At 40.7% G+C, this 20,979-nt stretch overlaps 1 protein-coding gene and 1 pseudogene across 4 annotated transcripts in view; one reads left to right on the plus strand and one right to left on the minus strand.

Moving 5' to 3' along the window:
* The window catches only part of SCRN1 (secernin 1), a 67,629-nt gene that overhangs the window by 15,284 nt on the left and 31,366 nt on the right, over window positions 1-20,979 (plus strand). For 2 of the 4 annotated variants that reach the window (XM_078342499.1, XM_078342500.1), the window contains exons 2-4: window positions 6,275-6,434; window positions 8,906-8,998; window positions 19,654-19,835. In XM_078342499.1, coding sequence (XP_078198625.1) covers window positions 6,276-6,434; window positions 8,906-8,998; window positions 19,654-19,835 — 434 coding nt within the window. In that variant the 5' untranslated portion in view covers window position 6,275. The remainder of the gene's footprint in view (window positions 1-6,274; window positions 6,435-8,905; window positions 8,999-19,653; window positions 19,836-20,979) is intronic. The other 2 variants (XM_009002206.5, XM_035253535.3) reach the window with 1 other exon arrangement.
* On the minus strand, window positions 3,137-3,255 carry LOC118144044 (5S ribosomal RNA; annotated as a pseudogene).

The raw sequence follows: 20,979 nt of genomic DNA on the forward strand, positions 1-20,979 counted from the left end.
CATGGACAACTGGAGGAGGCCGGCTCACTATTTGTGTGAATCATAGTAGTGAAACTTGGTTTGCTCTCTGAGCAACTCTGAATTGGGCAGCCTGTGAAAGAGGTGAAAGAAAGTATCAGAGAACAATGCTAAATAAAAACATTCATCCTAGCTATAACTCATATAAGAATTTATCACTTTTGAAATTTCAGATGTATTAGGATATAGAAGTAGAAATAAAATTTTTCTTTAAAATAAAATTCCTAAATTGTTAATCTCTTGGGTTTATTTTAAAAATCATTTCTGGGATTGTATCAGTAAAAATATGTATAGAAAAGTTGGAAATTAGAGGAAAAGATGAAAAAGCAAAGAATTCCATTGCTGGGCTCCACTGTTAATATTTTGAGCACATTTCCTGGGCAAGAATTTGGGCATAGTCTTTTCTATGTTTATTTTTACATGATTAAGATAATTTATCTTTCCGCCTCAAGTCATTTCTTTATGCAGTTAAAAACTCTTCATATACAGATATTTAATGGCTTTATAGTATTCTACCAGATAGATGTAGCAGATGTTTTCAGCCAGTTGTCTGATGCTGGACAAGGAAGTTTCGGTTTTTCACCTGTACGTATTACCCTGTGTGAACACTTCTGCATACCCTTTGCCCATACTCATGATTATTTCCTTAGGGTAGGTACATAGAAATGGAATTACTTATTTCATTTTCATCATTTCCATCTAGTCTGTGGTTTCATTCCTATCACAGCCAACTTCTTTGATGTTGTCTATATGCAATTTTCAACCTAAAACCTGGCTTAAAAGCCTTCAGTGCTTTACTGTGAATTGTGAAATAGACACTAAAGTCCTTAATGTCACCTTCAAGGCCCGATGTGGACCTGCCCATCTACCCACCTCTCCAGGCCTCTTCTCCACTTTCTTTGGCCTCAGTTGCACGAGCTTTTTCATTTCTTGGCTTTGTACCTTTTCTGCAGTTGCAGGGCCTTCAGGCCTGCATGTCCTGTCTCTGGAACAATCTCTCTCCATTCACCTGTCTTTTGTGGAATAGGAAGTGAGATCTCTGCTTAGAGGAGGTAGGTGGAGGTTTGAAGAAAAGCAAAGCTATTAAATATTCATTTAGGTGATAGAAGAATTGGCCAGACAAGGACACAAAGAATTCCCAGATGGTAATGAGGGCCAATTTCATGGTGTTTTCAGTCAGAATATGAGATTTGCATCAAGAGAAGTATAGTTGGCATCTACAGCTATGATCACCTTTAACTTATGTAATCTAAGCCCGCCTGGTGAGTTCTGTAGCTGCTTCCTAATGTTTGTTTTCTTCAGTTTTCCAGAAGTGCCCCACCTCCTCTGCGAATTCACTTTATATGGATGATCACACATTTTGTCATTAGAATGAGACAACTTCACACATAAGTACTTCTGAGAGCACCGGAAGCCTTAATATGAAAATCTTCATTGCTGGGTTTCTTTTGGACACTGCATCACTGCCCTGTCCAATGGAGCTTCTACTAGCTACATATGGCTATTTAAATGAAAATTAGTTAAAGTTTTGAATAAAATTGAAAATTCTGCTCCTTAGTTATTCTTAACTACATTTCAATAGCTGCCTGAGGCTAGTGGTCACCATATTGTAAGGTGGAGATAGAACATTTTCATCATTGTAGTAGAAAATTCTTTTGGACAGTAATTATCTGGAGAGTTGAAAAGAATCCAGCTAAGTCATCTCTGAAGCTAGTTAGTGCACACATGGTGATTCAGGAAAAATGAACGGACAGTTAGCCTGAGCTAGTTTGCTCCTAGGTGTGATGCACAGTTTTCTGGTTCATCTAGGTTTTCAATTTTTTTTTTTTTTTTCTTTTGAGACGGAGTCTCTGTCGCCCAGGTTGGAATGCAGTGGCATGATCTTGGCTCACTGAAATCTCTACCTCCTGAGTTCAAGTGATTCTCCTGCCTCAGCCTCCCAAGTAGCTGGGATTACAGACATGTGCCATCACACCCAGCTAATTTTTGTATTTTTAGTAGAAACAGGGTTTCACCATGTTGGCCGGGCTGTTCTCAATCTCCTGACCTCATGTTCCGCTCACCTTGGCTTCCCAAAGTGCTGGGATTACAGGCGTGAGCCACTACACCAGGCCTAGCTTTTTAATTTTTAAAATAGGCATTGAAATTCTGCTCCCTTTTGGCATTCCCAGTTGTTCACAAAATTTAGTGGAAAAGCTGTCCTCCCTTGGCCCACATATCCCTGGGCTTCTGTTGCCTATAACCTTGTCATGATCATGCAACCCAGATGACACGTGCTGACTAAGCAGGTGTGTTGGTGGAAGAACACGTGCTTGCCCAAGACCCTGTGGGCTTTTTTATATTCTATAGATAAATTTCATAAATGCAAGATAGGTAGATTCCTACCATTTTTAAGGATCAAATAAAGTAAGGCTCTGTTCCTAGACGAGACACCAGCTCTTCTGAAGTGGCCCAATCAATGATGGGAAGAAAGGGAGCATACTTAGGCAACACACGAGGGAAATGCATCGTTTCCCTATCTTACCTTCCTCTGGGTCTACTTTATTTATCTCCCCCGATGCTCAAATTCCAGGAGCCCTCTATAAAGGCATTTGATTTCATAATTATTCTAAATCTTTCTTGTGCATATGCATTCTTTGTTTATCTCTCTCTACTCCTCCAGTCTGAAGATAAAGGCGTTTTTGTGAAATTGGGAAAGGTTAAGGGAGAAAGAACTGGAGGCTCTTTATCTTTCTGGCTTTTCTTTCCCAAAGGGAAGGGGTGATATTTTTACCGAGCTAGGAGGGAATTATTTTCAGAATTGTGGGGGTCCCCCCATTTCTCTGCACTCCAGGGAGGTGCCTGCCATAAACAATGCAGGGAAGAACTCTGAGTGTGCATGTAGAGATTAACCTGAAGTAGATTGGATATTGAAATAGCAATACAGTCCCTTACAAAGAGGTTTCTAAACATAGAATGTTGATGACTGCAATTTGATAACTGTTTTAGTTAGGAATGAGGCAAGTTGATTTTGATTGGTTTGCTTAACAGAAAATTTTTGATATTGCTCTATTTTAACAGTCAAAACCCAAATAAAGTATTTTTTTATTTTTTATTAATTTAATTTAATTTTTTTATAAGCCTACAGCACCTGGTATTCCCAGGCTGTCTCCCATCCAAGTACTAACCAGGTCTGACCCTGCTTAGCTTCCGCGATCAGATGAGACTGGGTGTGTTCAGGGTGGTACGGCTGTAGACAGTGTTTTTTTTTTTTTTTGAGAGAAGGTCTCACTCTGTGCCCAGATTGGAGTATAGTGGCGTGATCTCGGTTCACTGCAGCCTCAGCCTCTATCTTTCCAGGCTCAAGTGATCCTTCCACTTCAGCCTCCCAAGTAGCTGGCACTACAGGTACACATCACCACACCCGGATAATTTTTGGATTTTTTTTTTTTTTGTGGATACAGAGTCTCTTCATGTTACCCAGGCTGGTGTCAAACTTCTGGGCTCAAGTGATCTGCCTGCCTCAGCTTCCCAAAGTGCTGGGATTACAGGCATGAGCCACCACACACCACCAGCCAAGTATCCTATACTTAAGTAGCCTCCACAGTTTATAAAATATGTTCTCAAGCATCATTTTATTTGATACTCATGATAAACCTGTAGGCTGGGGCAAAACCTTTGCAAAAGGGAAACCTAGGCTCAGACAGGTAAAGTGACTTAAGCAATAGCTAGTAGGTGGTGGAGCTAAGTTTTGAATCTCAGTCTAGTGCTTTTCTAAGAACATTGCTTTACTTCTCACTTATGTTTCGGAGTCGTAAAACAAAACACATGGAAGTTGGATAACTGATGCTACAAATACAACAGTTGGCACACTAGATAATACTTCTTGAGTGCCTGTGATGCCAGGGGTTGGGGAAAGGGCTACTATGATTGGATGGCATGAGTCCTGCCTTCTGGAAGCTTTCTTTGAAACAGGTAAAGAAATACACAAGCAACAGATGTACATTATTTTAGAACAAACTGATGTATTAGTGCTTGTGGATGCTGAATAAATGAGAGTCCTTTTTTTAAAAAAATGAATATTTTTATTGTATGCAAATTATATTTGAACAGAAGTTACTGATTTTTTTTTTGAGACCGAGTCTTGCTCTGTTCCCCAGTCTAGAGTGTAGTGGTACCATCACTGCTCACTACAACCTTCGCCTACCAGGTTTAAGCAATTCTTCTTGCCTCAGCCTCCTGAGTAGCTGGGACCACATTCCTACCCTGAGATGATACGTTGGGGACATCGTCCACCGGGGTCACTAACCACTTATAAAATTCCAGAAACAGAGGCCCAGCTGGTCCCCTGGAAGTTTGGTAAATGGGATAAACCAAGGCTTGCCTTCAGAAACGGGTTTCCCACCAAGTAGCTGTCCAAGGCCCAGGCCAGCCCCGAGTTTGCGTGAAGCCTGCCTGCCATGTCCACAGCCCATGCTGACCCCCCCTCTAGGAGCCACTGGACTGCTTGTTCCTGGGTTGTGAGAAGCCCAAGACAGCTTTAGCGTCTTGAAAAAGGTATTCAAGCCAGGTGCGGAGGCATGGCAGGAGAAAGAGAGATATTAGAGAGTCAGCTTCATTATGGTGGACTATTAAGAAACAAGAAAAGAGCACTTGTTTATCACTTATTTACAGTCTATGCTGCATAAAGCATAGTGTAAAGCTGGAGTTACAGTGGTGTGCAAAAGAGAAAGGTCCTTGCTTTCCTATTGTTTAGACTTTGCAGGGAGAGACTAAATATTGATTGTTGGTAATAAAATAAACAAGTATTTCAGATTATGATTATTACTTTGAAGGAAAAGGACAAGATTCTATGAGAGTGTATAGCAACACAAATTAGAGTATTAGAGTGATATTTGAGCTGGTATGTGAAAGAATGGGGTCAACCAGGCAGATCATTTTGGTACAGGAAGCAGGGAAGAAAACACTGAGGACAAAGAGTGCAGTGTGTGCAAAGGTATGGAGGGTGCTGGAGGAACTAGAAAAAGGCCTGTGTGCTGGCATTGTGAGAGTGGAGGGGTGAGTGGTATAAGATGAGGCTGTGAAGCAGGAACAAGCTTGATCATATTTTGGTCTTTATTCCAAGAGCCTTAGGAAACCACTGAAGTATTTTAAGCAGGGATGACTTGATCCTCTAAAAGGATCACTTTGGCTGCAATGTGGAGAATGTTTTGGAGTGGGGAGTAATAGAGGTTTAGAGCAACCCCTCAGGAGGTTACTCTAGTCGTCCAGGCTGGAGATGATGGTGGCTTGGTGCAGGCTGATGGCAGCGGAGGTGGAGAGGAGTGGGTAGTTTCCATAGAGATTTAGGAGATGGAATCTTCAGGACTTGGTGACATATTAGATAATGGAGAAGCAAATGGTAAGGATGGTTACTTTGGCTACCAAGATCAAAACCTTGAAAAGGGAAGAAGATGAAATCAGCTTCGGATATCAGGCAGGCAGTTGGGTCTGTAGGTCAGAGGCTTAAGGTGAGAACTCAGCTGGAATTAAATGTGTAAGTCATCAGCATATAACTGACAAGGGCAGTTCTGAGCGTGGATGAATTTTCCCAGATAGAAAAGAGCATTAAATCAGGAAAGAAGGATGAAGCAGTGAGGATGTACACTGGCCAGGTAGGAGAGAACAAGCCAGTCCAGGAGCAGCTGGGGAGATGGAATTCCTCCAAAGGTGTGTGAGTGTTACGTCATCGAGGTAGAGTAAAACTACTAAAAACAACAAAGCAGGATATCTTTCAATTGATCTCTAGTCCCATTTCCTCATCACACCTCAAATTTGCTATGTGGTGGCTATGCATCTCTGGATCTGAGGGACTTGTGTAGTTAGTAGTAAGGTATGTTTATTTATTCTTTTATTACTGTGAACTTTTATTATTGCAGAGAGAGAGAGAGAGAGGAGTGTGTGTGTGTGTGTGGTGTGTGTGTCTGTGTCTTCTGCCTAGAACAATAACCTCCTTTCCTTTCTCCCACGTCACTGCACTTTTGGCTGCCGCTGTGGTTTGTTGCAAATCTGAGCTCATTTAATCCCACAGAGTATTAAACAATATCTGGTCTCAGTGGCTCTGTCATTCCACTGCAGGAACCCCACCTTCATTTGCCAGCTGGGATCTCTTAATGAGCTAGCTGAGCCCAGTTCAGTAGTAAAACCCTTTTAGCTTGGTGAAATATGTTTGAAGAACTCACTGTTCCAATGTTCCATGTGAGACCTACTTCCACTCTCGCTGGCATTCTCTTTTCAGGATGGCTGCAGCTCCTCCAAGTTACTGTTTTGTGGCCTTCCCTCCACGTGCTCAGGATGGTCTGGTGGTATTTGGGAAAAATTCAGCCCGGCCCAGAGATGAAGTGCAAGAGGTTGTGTATTTCTCAGCTGCTGATCATGAACAGGAGAGCAAGGTTGAGGTAAGTTGTGGATTGCAGTCTCGCCAGTCACACTCTCTTTTCTCTGGCTTTGCCACCAGCACGCCTGAACTCCTTTCTTGGAAGCTTGCCTGTGAGTCAGAGCTGTCATGTCAGTTCTGCTGATTCCTGTTTCCATGCAGGTTTGCTTATAGCCTTGAAAACAAGGTCACGGGAGAGCTCTGTGCTAACTGCTATGGCCGTTGTTTTATAATTAAGTAAACTATTTACATGGTTCTGAAGTCAAATCTACTAAGTAAGATTTATTCACAGAAGTCTAACTTCTATCCTTGTCCCCTTTACTCTATGGCCTTCTGCCCTATAGGTAATCATGTTTCAGAAGATCTTGGTTTATCCTTCTATTTACAAAACTACACATACACACACGTAATAAATCACACACACACGTGTGTATTCACCCTAGTCCGCTTCTTCCTTTCTTTGATTAACAGCAGCATGCCATATATACTTTTCTCTACCTTGCATTTTTTTTCATTTTTATTTTATTATTTTATTTTCTTCAATCAGCTTTCTCAGGTTGAATCTCTACTTTGTATTTTTCAACTCAAAACATATTCTGGAGATCACTCCATACAGTACCTACAGAACTTAATTCCTCATTTAGAGCTGCATGGTATTTCATCCTATGGCTGTACCATAGTTTAACCAGCCCCATATTACTGATGGACATTTGGGTTGTTTTCAGTCTGTTGTTATTACAAATAGTTCTGAAGTGGATAACAGCCTTATGCATCTGTCATAGTGTCCGGTCTCAGTTTATGTAATTTTGTCATGTTAAACAATTATCCATCAATTCTTATTTGGAATCTTTTAAAAATACTACTTTGTCAGTATTTCTCTGGGATAGATGCCTAGAAATGAAGTGCTGGATCACATGGTAAATAAGTATGTAATTTTATTGTCAAATTTGCTTCCATAGGTGGGGTAGCATTTTTCATTCCCATCAACACTGTATGACAATGCCCATTTCTTCATATTCCCAGAATGTGTTGTCAAACTTTCATAATGGCTATTTTATGTTAATTGTATATTCTGCTGTTTTACTAAATTCTTTTATTGGTTGTGTCAGCTTTTGTCATTGATTCTCCTAGGGTTTCCAGGTATATTGTTATATCACCTGCACGTGGAGATTGTTTAGTTGTTCTTCTGTCTTTAATTGTTTTCTTGTTTGATTGCTTTGGTTTATATCTTGGGTTCTATATTAAGTAGTAGTGGAGACAGTGGGTGTCCTTGGCTCTGCACCTGACCTGAGTGGGGCTGCCTCTAGTGCTTCCCTATTAAGTAAGCTGCTGGCTTTGGGACTGGGATTTATGTGGTTTTATGTGCCATTGCACCTGGCTTATATTAAAAAGTTTACATAAGCCAGGTATAATGGCACATGCCTGTAGTCCCAGCTACTCTGAAGGCTGAGGTGGGAGGATCACTTGAGCCTAGGAAGTCAAGACTAGCCTGGACAACATGGTGAGACCCCATCTCTTTTAAAAAACAAAGTGTACATGAGTTTCTATGTTGAATATTTCTAAAAACAAGAACTCAGGAATCGATATTAAAGTTTGTTAAATATCATTTCAGTAATTATGGAGATAATCACTTATTTTTTCTTTATGTGATAAATTGAACCATCTTTGCATTCAGGACATAACCTTTTTGGTTATGTTTTATTTATAAGCATATTTATGTGTGTGTGTTTCTGTATATGTGTGTGTGTGTGTTTAGATGATAGTTTGTTAGAGGCTGAAAAATCTGGAGAAAATAAATTAGGTCTAGTAAATGAAGAAGCTCTTTTCACTACATAACCTCTATTCTTTGGTGTTCTGTGCTTCACAAAATAAATGGATTTTTCTGATGATTGTTGTTGGTTTCTAATAGGCATTCATCAATTTGTATTTTCTTAAACTCTTCCATTACATCCAATGTGTATTTTATTTTCTTATCTAAATCTTAAATCACTGGCTGCATTCCAGTTCTTTAAAAGCATTAATCGGCACCACAGAGCAACATAATTCTATGAGGGGCTGCTTACTTTATATGACTTTAACAAAGACACTGAAATGAACAGGCAGGTGGCAGGACTTCTTCACATGGGCTGTCTGTGGATGGTCCAGTGGTAGACTGTCTCCCACAGGGCTTTCACCAGACCCACTTTACTCTCTTACTGAGCCACTAACTTAATAAGAGCCCCTAAAACTTTAGTGGGATTTTCCTTTCATGCAGGTGAAGAAGATTGCTGGTTCCCTGGTGAGCATGGTAGGTTTTAAATGGATATTCATCAATGAGTGAATGTCCATGTTTTTTGGGTCCAAATGTTTCTACCCTTTCCTGGAACAGACTGGACTCTGTGTGGATAAAGTTTGCTGGTTTGAGTTGTCACTGACCTTCCCTGTCTGTCCTTCCTGGTAATCTTTTTTTCTTGGGAGACATACAAACTGAAATAATCTTTGATTTTCACATAGGCAGATTTAAGTTCCCAAAGGTGGCTGCACCAAATCCCATCCCGCGTGCCCTTCTTCCAGTGTGAAGGGCACTCCTCCCATGAAGAGGGAAAGGTGAGTCTGTGCCCTTCACTCTCACTGTGAATCTTTGAGCATTTGTGATTGCTCTGACCAGTGGAGCATGGTGGAAGTGATGCTATGTGACTTGCAGGGCTGGGCTGTAAAAGGATACAGCTTCTCTCTCTCTCTCATTCCTCTCTCTCTCTCTCTCTCATATGCCTCTCTCTCTCTCTCTCTCTCTCTCTCTCTCTCTCTCTCTCTCTCTCTCAGACATGTGAGTCAGTGACCCTTCAGATGATTCCAGGCCCCAGACACTGGAGTGGAGACACATTATTCCTGCTATTTGATATTCAAATCCATGAGCATTAAAAAAGTTGTTTTACACCACTAAATTTTTTACACCATAAATTATACCATGCAATTTGTTAAGTAGCCATAGCAACTACAGAAATCATGCAAAGCCATTTATAAACATGTCTGAAATAAATATTTCAAAAAAGTGTGTTTTCTTTTTTGGAGGATAGGCTAAATAACTCTTACTTTACTCTCATGTTTACAAGTATTTTAAGGAGGAAGGTAGATTCCTTTTACTAGTTAACCCATGGCATATGATTGCTCAGATATACTTAGGTTAAATCCTATCCCCTTGTATAAATAAGTACAGTTTGATATATACCATATTAAGCCTCCAAGGCAGGTCTGACCTCTCTTCTGAGTTCCAAACCTGTGTTTTGAGCTGCCTTTTTGCATTTACATTTGCATATTCTACAGGTGAAATAATCCACAGGTAAGAAAGCAAATTCATTTCCCCCAGCTTGTATATCCCTGTTGTTCTAACAGCACCATTGTTGCCCACATAGTTTATGCTGGAAGCCAGTGGGAAACTTGGACCCTCATGCCCCCTGCCCCCATCCCCACCCCACAGAGACAGCTGTCGCTGAGTCCCACTGCCCCCTCTCTTGTGTGTCCGTCTCCTCCCCACTGCCCCTGACTCATTCAGACTGACTCCTTCTCTCTTCTGCTATAATCTTCTTATTGGTCCCTGGGTCTCTTTCTCCTGGGATCTTCTCCCTACAGAGTTACCAGAATTTTTTTCCCAGAGCATAGCTCTGTCAAGCCCTTACTGAAAAGTGTTTGGTTTTGTTATAGGATGAGAGTCCAGGCTGATTTGTATGCCATTCAGAACCCTTCCCAACTGGCATCCTGCTCACTTTTCCTTTCTTCTATTCTCTTTCATTCTTTTCTATTTTAAATTAATTTTTAGAGTAGTTATATGTTTACAGAAAAATGAACAGAAGGCACAGAGAGTTCCCAAACAGCCCTTTAACCTGCCCCCGCCCCTTCGTGTTTCCCCTGCTAGTAACGTCCGGCATCAGTGTGGTACATTCCCTACAATTGATGAGCCAATATCGACACAGTATTTTTTTGTTTTTAGACAGTCTAGCTTTGTTGCCCACGCTGGAGTGTAGTGGCTTGATCTTGGGTCACTGCAACCTCCACCTCCCAGGTTCAAGTGATTCTCCTGCTTCAGCCTCCTGAGTAGCTGGGATTACACGTGCCTACCACCACACCCAGCTAATTTTTGTATTTTTAGTAGAGACAGGGTTTCATCATGTTGGCCAGGCTGGTCTTGAACTCGTGACCTCAGGTGATCCACCTGCCTTGGCCTCCCAAACTTGCTGGGATTATGGGTGTGAGCCACTGTACCTGGCCTGATACAGTATTATTAATTAAAGTTTGAAGTTTATACTCTTTGTGTTGTATATCCTATGGGTTCTGACAAATGTATAATGACAAGCCATTGCAGTATCATAGAAAATACTTTTTTTCTTTGAGACGGAGTTTCGCTCTTGTTACCCAGGCTGGAGTGCAATGGCACGATCTTGGCTCACCGCAACCTCCACCCATAGAGAATACTTTTACTGCCCTAGAGAGTCTGTGCTCTGCGTATTCACCCACCCATGCTGGCCCCCAGGAAATTACTGATCTTATTGTTGTGTCCATAGTTTTGCCTTTCCTAAAATGTCATATAGTTGGAATCATGCAGTGTGTAGCCTTTTGAGATTGGCTTTTTTCACTTAGTAATATGCAGTTAAGATTTCTTTCTGTCTTTTCCAAGCTTGATAACACATTTCTTTTTATCACTGAACAATATTCCATTGTCTGGATATACCAGGTTATTTATTCATCCATTGAAGGACAGTTTAGTTGATTCTAAAGTTTGGCAATTAAGAACATGGTTGCTCTAAATATTTGTGTGCAGTTTTTTGTGTAGATATAAGTTTTTAACTCATTTGGCTAAAGACATTTTAAAATGTAATTTTTCATTTTGAATAGGTAATCGTATATTCATGTGGTTCAAAGATTGAATGGTATTTAAAAGGTTCACAGTAAGAAGTCTTCCTCCCTTGTTTTCATCCTGTATGACCCTTTTTATTAATTTCATGCATATCTTTCTAGTATTTTATGCAGATACAAAAAATGTGAATATCTGGCCTTATTTTCTATTTTTACGTGAATGCAGCACATTATATACACTACTATTAAACTTGATTTTTTAATATATAACTTTGAACTTACAGAAAAGATCTGCAATTTGCTATTTTCACTTAATATTTTCTAAAGATTTTTCTAGATCTAGAGATTGTTCTTATTTTTTTTTTACAACTACATAGTAATCCATTGTGGAGAAATACTATAGTTTATTTAATTAGTGCTCTATTGGTGGACACTTGGACTATTTCTAGTATTTTGCTAATCCAGAAAGTGCAGCTGTGAAGAACCTTGTACATAAGTCATTTTGTGCATGTGTAGATATAGCCATTGCATGTACTTCCAAATGTAGCATCATTGGGTCACAGGGTAAAGCTTTTATGATAAGTAAGCTCCGTAAGTGTTACACGACTTCCTGCTTACTTTTCTATTCTCATTCTTAGCTGTGCCCTCTCAGCTTGTACTCTTAGGCCCCAGCTACACTGAACTGCTTGCCATTTCTTGAGCCAATAACACACTAGCATTTTTCTGTGCTTTTGCTTTCTGTCCTTTGCTAAGAAGATCCTTCTTCTCCCCTCCTCTCATCTACTTGGTAGATTCCTGTTCATTCTTCCAGGCCTCAACACCAATATCCTCTCTTCCCTCTAGCCTGGCACTCCTCTATTCATGTCAATTGAAATTTAAAACCACCTCAAACTAAGAGATGAGTTCTGGCCTAGGTGAGAAGGGGTCTAGGTTCGTGTTTTGCCTTTCCCTTTACAGTGTTTTGGGGCTTAGAGCCTCTCTGAAACTCAGTTTCCTTATTTGCCAGATAGAGATCATAATATCCCCTCTGCCTGCATTACAGCATTTAGTGAGACACACCTGAGATGATGCATGAACGCAGTTTGTAAAGCTTTATGGAGAACATTGTGAAGAGGGATTTTTTTCTTTTTTTTTTTTTTAAAGAATTGACTAATGTTGAGAATTGCTGTGACTCCAGGTATCAGTTTCAAAACTATCTTTGACACATCACATACTACTGAATCTGCTTTTCAAATGTACTCTTACCCCTTGAATTCCCTTACAGTCAGATCTATGTCCATCTCCTATACTTGTCCCAAGTACAGAATGATGGGTTCTTTCCATATTCAGGTCTAGGAGCCACAATTACTATCGTGTAACTTTTATACAGACAACTATTAAAATACAGATTTTTTAAACTATGAAGAGTAAGAACTTAAAAACCCATCTATTCCTCAGCCATTTCATGACTCAATTTTATTTTATTTTTGAGACAGTCTCACTCTGTCATCCAGACTGGAGTGCAGTTGCACAATCTTGGCTCACTGCAACCTCTGCCTCTTGGGTTTAAGTGATTCTCCTGCCTCAGCCTCTCAAGTAGCTGGGATTACAGGCACATGCCATCACAGCTGGCTGATACCTGTATTTTTGGTAGAGACAAGGTTTTATCGTGTTGGCCAGGCTGGTCTCAAACTCCTCAGCTCAAGTAATCTGCCTCTGCCTCTCGGGTTCAAGCGGTTCTCCTGCCTCAGCCTCCCAAGTAGCCAGGATTACAGACATGCGCTACCACGGCCAGCTAATTTTTGTATTTGTAATAGAGACGGGGTTTTATCATGTTGGCCAAGCTGGTCTGGAACTCTTGAGGTCAAGTGATCCACCTACCTTGGCCCCCCAGAGTGTTGGGATTACAGGCATGAGTCACCACGCCCAGCCCATTTCATAACATTTTAAACATGTGTCCTGAGATTTCCCTAGAAACCTCATACTTGAGTGTTGAGGTCTCAGGAGATCATTTTCTGAGAATATAACTATCTATTATATAATAATTAATCACATATAAATATTTAATAATTATACAATCTATCACATATATAATCATATTATTTAATAATTATATAATTTAATTACATAAATGATCATATTATTTAATCATATAATTTAATTATAAATAAATATATATTTAATAATTATATAAAATATTATTTAATAATTATACAAAAATAATTATATAATAGAAGGCTATATTCTCAGAAAATGATTTCCTGGGACCTCAACACTGAAGTATGAGGTTTCTAGGGCAACTTCTGGATACATGCGAAAACCATTTAAAAAGTCCTCTGAACTACTTATTCATCCACTCACCACTCTGCCAATGGATCCCTCTTTCCAGGCAGTCCTCCTGTCAACTTGTCCACTTAGCCACCCTCCATCCTCCTGTCAGTCAGTCCTATCCAGCCATCACCTCCATGTCAACTTCACTATGCTTAAGACTAGAAGAGTAAGAAATAAGATCCTCTAGCACAGAGTTCCTCAGTTTCCAAAATTACACTGGATATTTTTATTCAGCTGCAATTTGCAGATTGGAACATCCTAATTTAATATTCTTTAGTCTTCCCCTTGTGGAGTCTGGGCTTTTAGCAACTTTTCTTTTGGTTGCAGAGTAGGATGGATACATAGGTATCAATATTTGAAAGCCCCTCTGTTCTCTCTGAGGATGCATCAGAGAACTCATTGCAACTTTTCCCCAAGTCCTGCCCTCCCTCCAGGTAGATGTGTTGAGGAAGCAGAGGAATAACTTCCTGGATTATGGTGTGTGTGTGTCACGAGTGTATGTGCATGCCCATGGATGGCATTCAGTATTCTTACATGGTTGAACCTTCTACTTAGGAAAAAAATGGATCTAACATTAGACTGCTTTTCCAGAAAAACAATGGATTTTGGCTAAGGTTTACATTATTTATACTAGGTGTCCAAGAAGCTAATTATGCCAGAATTTATGGAGACAGAATTCTTGATAACAGAGTTAGATTTGACACACAATACTTTTTAAAAGAGTCTGTCTTTGGTAATATTGTCTCAATTATTTCCTTTTTTAAAGTCTTCATTTTCTTGTTTTCTTTTCTTTTTTTTTGAATTAGCTTAAATTTATGTCTGTTTTCCTCTACATGAAATGCTGTATGGATTCAGTGTCATCAATGAGTTTATATAACTTACATGATTTGGGTAAGGCTTTTAGTAGATCATTTTTCCTTGCTTTATCATTGAAAATATTTACAAGAAGAATAGAAAATTACCAATTAATGATGGCTGATAGCATTGTTAGTAAAATTGTCCAGATGGAAGCTATATTTGTGGTGTGTGGGGTGTGTGTACTGTGGCAGGGGAGCTGAATTTTAATTCTGAAAGTTATTTCTTATAATTGGAAAGCACAAGTCATTCTGGAATCAGAGAGAGCTGAGCAAAGCTCCACAATCACTGGACAGATTTGCATTATTTTTTCTTTCCTCCCTTCCTCCCTCCCTTCCCTCCTCCCTTTCTTTCTTTTTTTATTCTTCTCATCAGCTCCAGAATCAGGAGTCCCTAGTCTTGTATGAAGTCAGAAGTATCTCCCTCACTTCCATGAGAACGTGGCTTAGCAGAGGTCTTCCTTCCATAATGTCCCCTTTCTCAAATGCATTTCTGATCTCAGACCTTTGCATTGTCCCTCCCCAAAGATCTTATGCCTCAGTGAAATAAAAAACAGTTTTTCTAAAGTGTGGTTGAGGATGTTGCCCTCTGATCTCAGCAACTTCTTTTGTCTTTATTTAAGCTTATATGAACCTTAAGAATACATAAAACCAGTCAACTAGGAGGCAAGATACTGGGGTAAAAAATAAAAACAAACAAGCAGGGCATGGTGGCACATACCTGTAGTCCCAGCTGCTCGGGAGGCTAAGAGAGGAGGATCACTTGAGCCCAGGTGTTGGGAGGACAGCCTGGACAACATAGTAAGACACTATCTCTAAAATAAAAATACACACATGCGCACACACACACACACACACACACACTCACATATGTAATCAAAAATAAATAAAAAACCCTCAGCGATAATTATCAATGCTTCTTTTGAGTTACAAATTTTTAAACGCTAAAAATATCTCTCTAAAGCATCTCATTTTCTTTGCCGTCTTCCCCCACCCTAAGAAGTTTGGCTGACTCATCAACTCATCTCACAATGGTTTTCACTGGTGGTGCCAGGGTTGTGTTCACCATCTGAGTACAGTATGAAAGGCACAATGGTTGTGTTTCATTAATTGAAACATCTATTGTGTGAGTGTCTCTGTTTCCCCTTTCACTGGGTGGTATCCAGAAATAGTGTGCACTGGAATGTGGATGGGGCGAGTGACAGCATGAAGCTGATGATCTTCCTTTTCATTTTTGACATAATCACACAAAGTAATGAAGGGCTTGCTCTGCAGAATTGTTTTTGTCTTTAGCTCTAGGGTCTTTTGGAGGCTTATGTTTTCTATCCTCCAACCTGGCAGGTCGACCCTTCAGAGAGTGGCAAGCTCAGGACAGGCGTATCCTTGGAAACCCCCTGATTAGCACTGTGCAGTGCTGACATTTAAAAGCGTGCTTCACCACATTCCCACATGGGCATTCTTAGATTGTTATGTGACTTGGGCACCCAGAAGTCATACTAGCTGACAGATTTGTTTTATGAAATGCTGAGTGGGAGTGGCCGTGGGGCAGAAGGACCCATTGCTCATCTCTTTCCACAGTTCACTTTAATAACCAAAGCTGAGACCAGAACCGTCTCTGTAAAGATCCATCTTTTAACTGGTGAACACTTTCCTTTTTTTTTTTTCTTTTCTAATAGAAATTAGGCTAGGAATTTTTACTTGGGGAACTAAAATGTTTTTGCCACACTGAAAGAAGATGTCAGGTGCTTTTTGGATATTTGTATCTGGAGAAACCTCTTCTGCTTCCTCAAATCCCACTTCTCTGGCTCATTAATAATGTGGCAGTTGCACAGGTCGGTGGATTTTATTTTTAAAAATGACTTTGGAGTTCATGTTCCAGATGGCTGACTTTACCAAGTTTAGCTAATTAAAGTCTGTGTAAATGTTCTGGATTTTGTGAGATTTGCTCCCAAAGTGGGATTTTAAGTAGCCTGTCTATCTATATGAGACAAATGTGTTTACCCCTTCCCCACCCCACCTGGTTGTGATTAGCCAGATTTAAGACACAATGAGGCGGGTGTGAATAGCTGTCACTGAAGGACCCTTATGAGGCCCGTGCTCTGTGGCCCATGACAAAGATGCAGCAAGGGGTATGTGTTCCAGGCTAGGGGTCTGTGAAGGGATCTGGCTGCCTGGCTTTTGGTCTGGTGCTTAGGAGGGCTGATTGGGCCCATCTGGCTACTTGGGGATCCCCTTCCTTCCTCATCATTCTGAGTTTGGCCTGAAAAGCATCAAGTTGGCTGCATATATTTTGAACTCCTACGAAGACCATCTGGTCTTTTTGATTCAATTGTCAACTTTTTTTTTTTAATCAGGCAGTCTCTATTAAGCCCTTGCAGTTCTGTGCCTCAGTGACATCACAGCAGTTCTCCCACATGGCACAGAAGGGACCTCTCTAGGCCATGGAGACCCTTGACATGCCCCTTCTTCTCTTAAGCTCTTAGCTCTGTCTGGAGTACCTGGATGTCTGGCCCGTTTTTCAAGGTAAACACAGATTTCTCCCACTTAATAAAGCCTCTAGAGGGCCATGCAAATGTGTTTCCTCATTTCTTTGGACCTTTACCTTTTATGTTCCCTTAGACCTTTGTAATTTCTTCATCCATCCATTCAGCCACCCATCCAAAAAAAACAGGCTTATTGATGCCTGATACATACCAGACTTGGGGTGTGTCAGCGAACTAAACAACAAAGATATTCCCCTTCCCTCTTGGAGCTTACACTGTAGCTGGGGGGGATAATATACATAAACAGTACATGTAATAAGTCCGTCAGTTTTATAGTATTTCAGAGGGGGATAAATGGAGTGGAATGGGAAAGAGGAAAAGCAGAGCAGGATCAGGTTGATCAGAAGGAAAAAGCAGGTGACAGCAGCAAGATGCTGCAGGAATGAAGTATGCACTGAGGCTGGCCGGGGCTCATAGGAATTTGTGTGCACACCTTCCCCTTTCTCCCCAGAGCACAGAGGAGGACAGGGCCTGGGCCTTCTCACTGATTTTCTGCTTGCAGCATTTAGCACAAAATGCGTTGTGTGTAGTTGGTGCTCTGTAAATACCTGGGGAAATGGAAATGAATGTGTAAAAATGAATTTGAGGACAAATAGACCATTTTCTAATTTTTACTTTTTTCCTTCCCTTTTTAAAACCTGTATAGTAAATCTGTGCTTAAGAAGCTGAGATTCTTTTCCTATTTACTCATCGTTTTCAAGACAAAAGTTGTCACTGGTGCTTGCTCAGTGGCGATGGGTTTTGGAAAATGTTGGTCAATTCCTGGACTACTTTTTGACATAGAGTACAATGTTGAGATGTAAACTTTACTTCCATTTCAGAAGAGCAGAGGAGCAGAGTTTGATTACTGCTTTGGCCAGCTTTTTGCTCTATAAGAATCATTTTTTTAAAAATAAATAACTTTTGGGAACTGCACAGGGGAAAAATCTCAAGTGTATTTTATTGTCAATTTGCCATGAAAAATTCAAGAGTCTCTTGAAAACCTATGGATATAATTAGTTTTCAGTCAGCAAATATTTATCAAGTAAAATGACATTGTCCCACTGCAGACCAACGGCTAACATGAATTGTGCAGACCAAAAGTCACCTGAGCAATGACTGTGCGTACCACATGGGTTTCAGCTCTTCCCTGAGGTTTAGCGATTATAGGAAATCAATACAGAATAACTTCGTGGGCTGCATTCATCAATATAGCTGGGTCTTGAGTTAAAAAAAGAAAGATCCAAGGCTGCTGTTGCTTTCAGCTGCCCAATTTAAAATGTAAATGACTCCTGCAGCTGATAAAATTCTCCTCTGAGAGCTCCAGAGCACTGTGTAACTTAGAGCCTTGAATTCAATACAGCGTCCACCACACAAAGAGCGTGAAGAGTGTGTCATAGGCTCATAGAATGTCAGAGTCAGGAGGCTCCCATGGGGAAGGTGGTTGCAGGTTCCCCTGCTGTGGGTCACAGTGTGGTGAGGGGAAAAAGGAAGCACAAGAGGGCGAGGCTCCCAGGGTTACCTCCACCTTGGTCTCCGGCCTCTTTCTCCCTTTGTCTGGACATACTTTGACCGATTTTATTGTGCTTATGATTCTGTGTAAGAGTTTGTATGAAGAAAGTGTTCTGAGGTCAAAAATACTTGGAAGAAATAGTTTGACTCAAATTAGCTCCCTCATTTTCCAGGTAAAGCCACTGCAGTCTGGAGAAGGTAAGATACACAGCTAAGTTGTGTGTTCTGCAGTTCTGACAGCAGCTGGAGATGCACTTCCATGGGACTGCTTCCTTCTGTGTCTACCTCATTGTCTTAACATGAGGATCAAATGGAATAGACAGGAAAGTCACAGTGCACAGTATATATTGTAATGCAATAGTTAAATGCAAATGTTATGATCATTTTCTGTTTTCCACCACTAGAGCAATCATGTAGGTTGTCAAACTGTGTTCCAGGAAACCCCAAAGATCCTTGCAGGGGGACTTAAGGACCTGTCTTTTTTAGACAAAGCATCTTCCTTTTTATCTGCTTTCTATCTTAGGCTTCTAGGTAAAGTTTCTGTTGAAGGTAGGGCTTGTAAATAGCTCTGTTCAATACTGGTGAATGCTGGCAGCCGCATGTGCCTGTTGAAATAGGCAGGCTTTGGATGTTCCGGATGATGACTGGCTGAATACCTGGTTCAAGATGATTGCCCTATTATGTAAGCACCAGAAATAGATTGGCATGAGCCACACAGACTGAAACTCACCATGGAGAGTTTTGAGCTGCATTGAGAAGACTTAAAAATCAGGATATCCTAGGCCGGGCATGGTGGCTCATGCCTATAATCCCAGCACTTTGGGAGGCTGAGGTGGGCAGATCACGAGGTCAGGAGTTCCAGACCATCCTGACCAATACGGTGAGACCCCATCTCTACTAAAAATACAAAAATTAGCTGGGTGTAATGGTGCACACCTGTAATTCCATCTACTCAGGAGGCTGAGGCAGGAGAATCACTTGAACCCGGGAGGTGGAGGTTGCAGTGAGCCGAGATCACGCTACTGCACTCCAGCCTGGCGACAGAGCCAGACTCTGTCTCAAGAAAAAGAAAAAAAAAATCAGGGTATCTCCAAGGCCTTTTCTTTTTTGGCTCTGTTTGTAACTGATAGGGTGGTTTGGTATAAGTACCCAGGTAGAAACCGGGTGGTACCTGACAGGTGACGGTGTTTTCCTTCCTGTCTTTGTTTTTCAGTGCACTTACATTTCAATCGACCAAGTTCCGAGGACCCATGCCATAATGATAAGCAGACCCGCCTGGCTCTGGGGGGCAGAAATGGGAGCCAATGAACATGGAGTGTGCATAGCCAATGAAGCTATGAGCACCAGAGAGCCAGCTGCTGAGACAGAAGCCTTGCTGGGGATGGATCTGGTCAGGTACTGCACGGTGATTCTTTGAAACAACTTCTCAGTAAAGGTTGGAAATGGGGACAGGATTTATTTCTCCCTAAACCCTGTATTTTTTTTAACATAATCCTTCTAAAGATGATGTGTGCCTTTTGATAGATATTTTAAGATGATGGAATAAAAGAGCGGATTACAATGGAATGTTATTTAACAATAAAAAAGAATCTCAGTACTTTGGGAGGCGGAGGTGAGTGGATCACCTGAAGTCAGGAGTTCGACAGCAGCCTGACTTGGTGAAACTCCGTCTCTACTGAAAATGCTAGGCATGGTGGTGGGTGCCTGTAATCCAGCTACTTGGAGGCTGAGGCAGGAGAATTGCTGGAACCCAGGAGGCGGTGGTTGCAGTGAGCTGAGATCACGCCACTACACTCCAGCCTGGGCGGCAACAGCAAGACTCTTAAAAAAAAATATGAGAGTCAAGTACAGATACATACTAAAACATGATGATCTTGAAAACATTATACTAAGTGAGAGAAGCCAGACACAAAAGGTCACATGCTGTATGATTCTCTTTATATGAAATATACAGAATAGGCAAATCCATATATACAGGAAGTTAGATTAGTGGTTGCCTGAAGGAAGTTCGATTAGTGGTTTGGGTGTGGGTGAGAGAATAGGGAGTGATTCCTAATGGGTATGTATGAGCTTTCTTTTTGGAGTGTTGAAAATGTTCTGAACCTTAGATTGTGGTGATATTTGCACAACTTTGTGAGTGAACTAAAAACCACTGAACTGTATAGCTTAAATAGATTTTATAGTATTTGAAATATGTTTTATATATATACATATATATATATGAAAAATATAAAAAATCATAAACTGGAAAAGAAAAATAGAACAGAGATCACTTCCCTCCTTTCCTCTCTGTGTCTCAGTTATTTTTTTCTTCCTTTTCCTCCTCTCCCAGCCACTATGCAGCAGAAGGAACCAACTGTGAGCTGGATAGGGCAGGGATCTTTGTCTATACACTCCTGTGTCATAAGCACCAGGAACTGTGCCTGGCCTGTAATGGATGATCAGTAACTGAATTTTGAATGAGTGACTAAAGTAGAAGTTAGGCTGGAACAAAACAACATTCTGAAATGCCTTCTTTTGTCCCTGAAATAATGAAATG

Source organism: Callithrix jacchus, chromosome 11 (assembly GCF_049354715.1).
Source record: "Callithrix jacchus isolate 240 chromosome 11, calJac240_pri, whole genome shotgun sequence".
Lineage (NCBI taxonomy): Eukaryota > Metazoa > Chordata > Mammalia > Primates > Cebidae > Callithrix > Callithrix jacchus.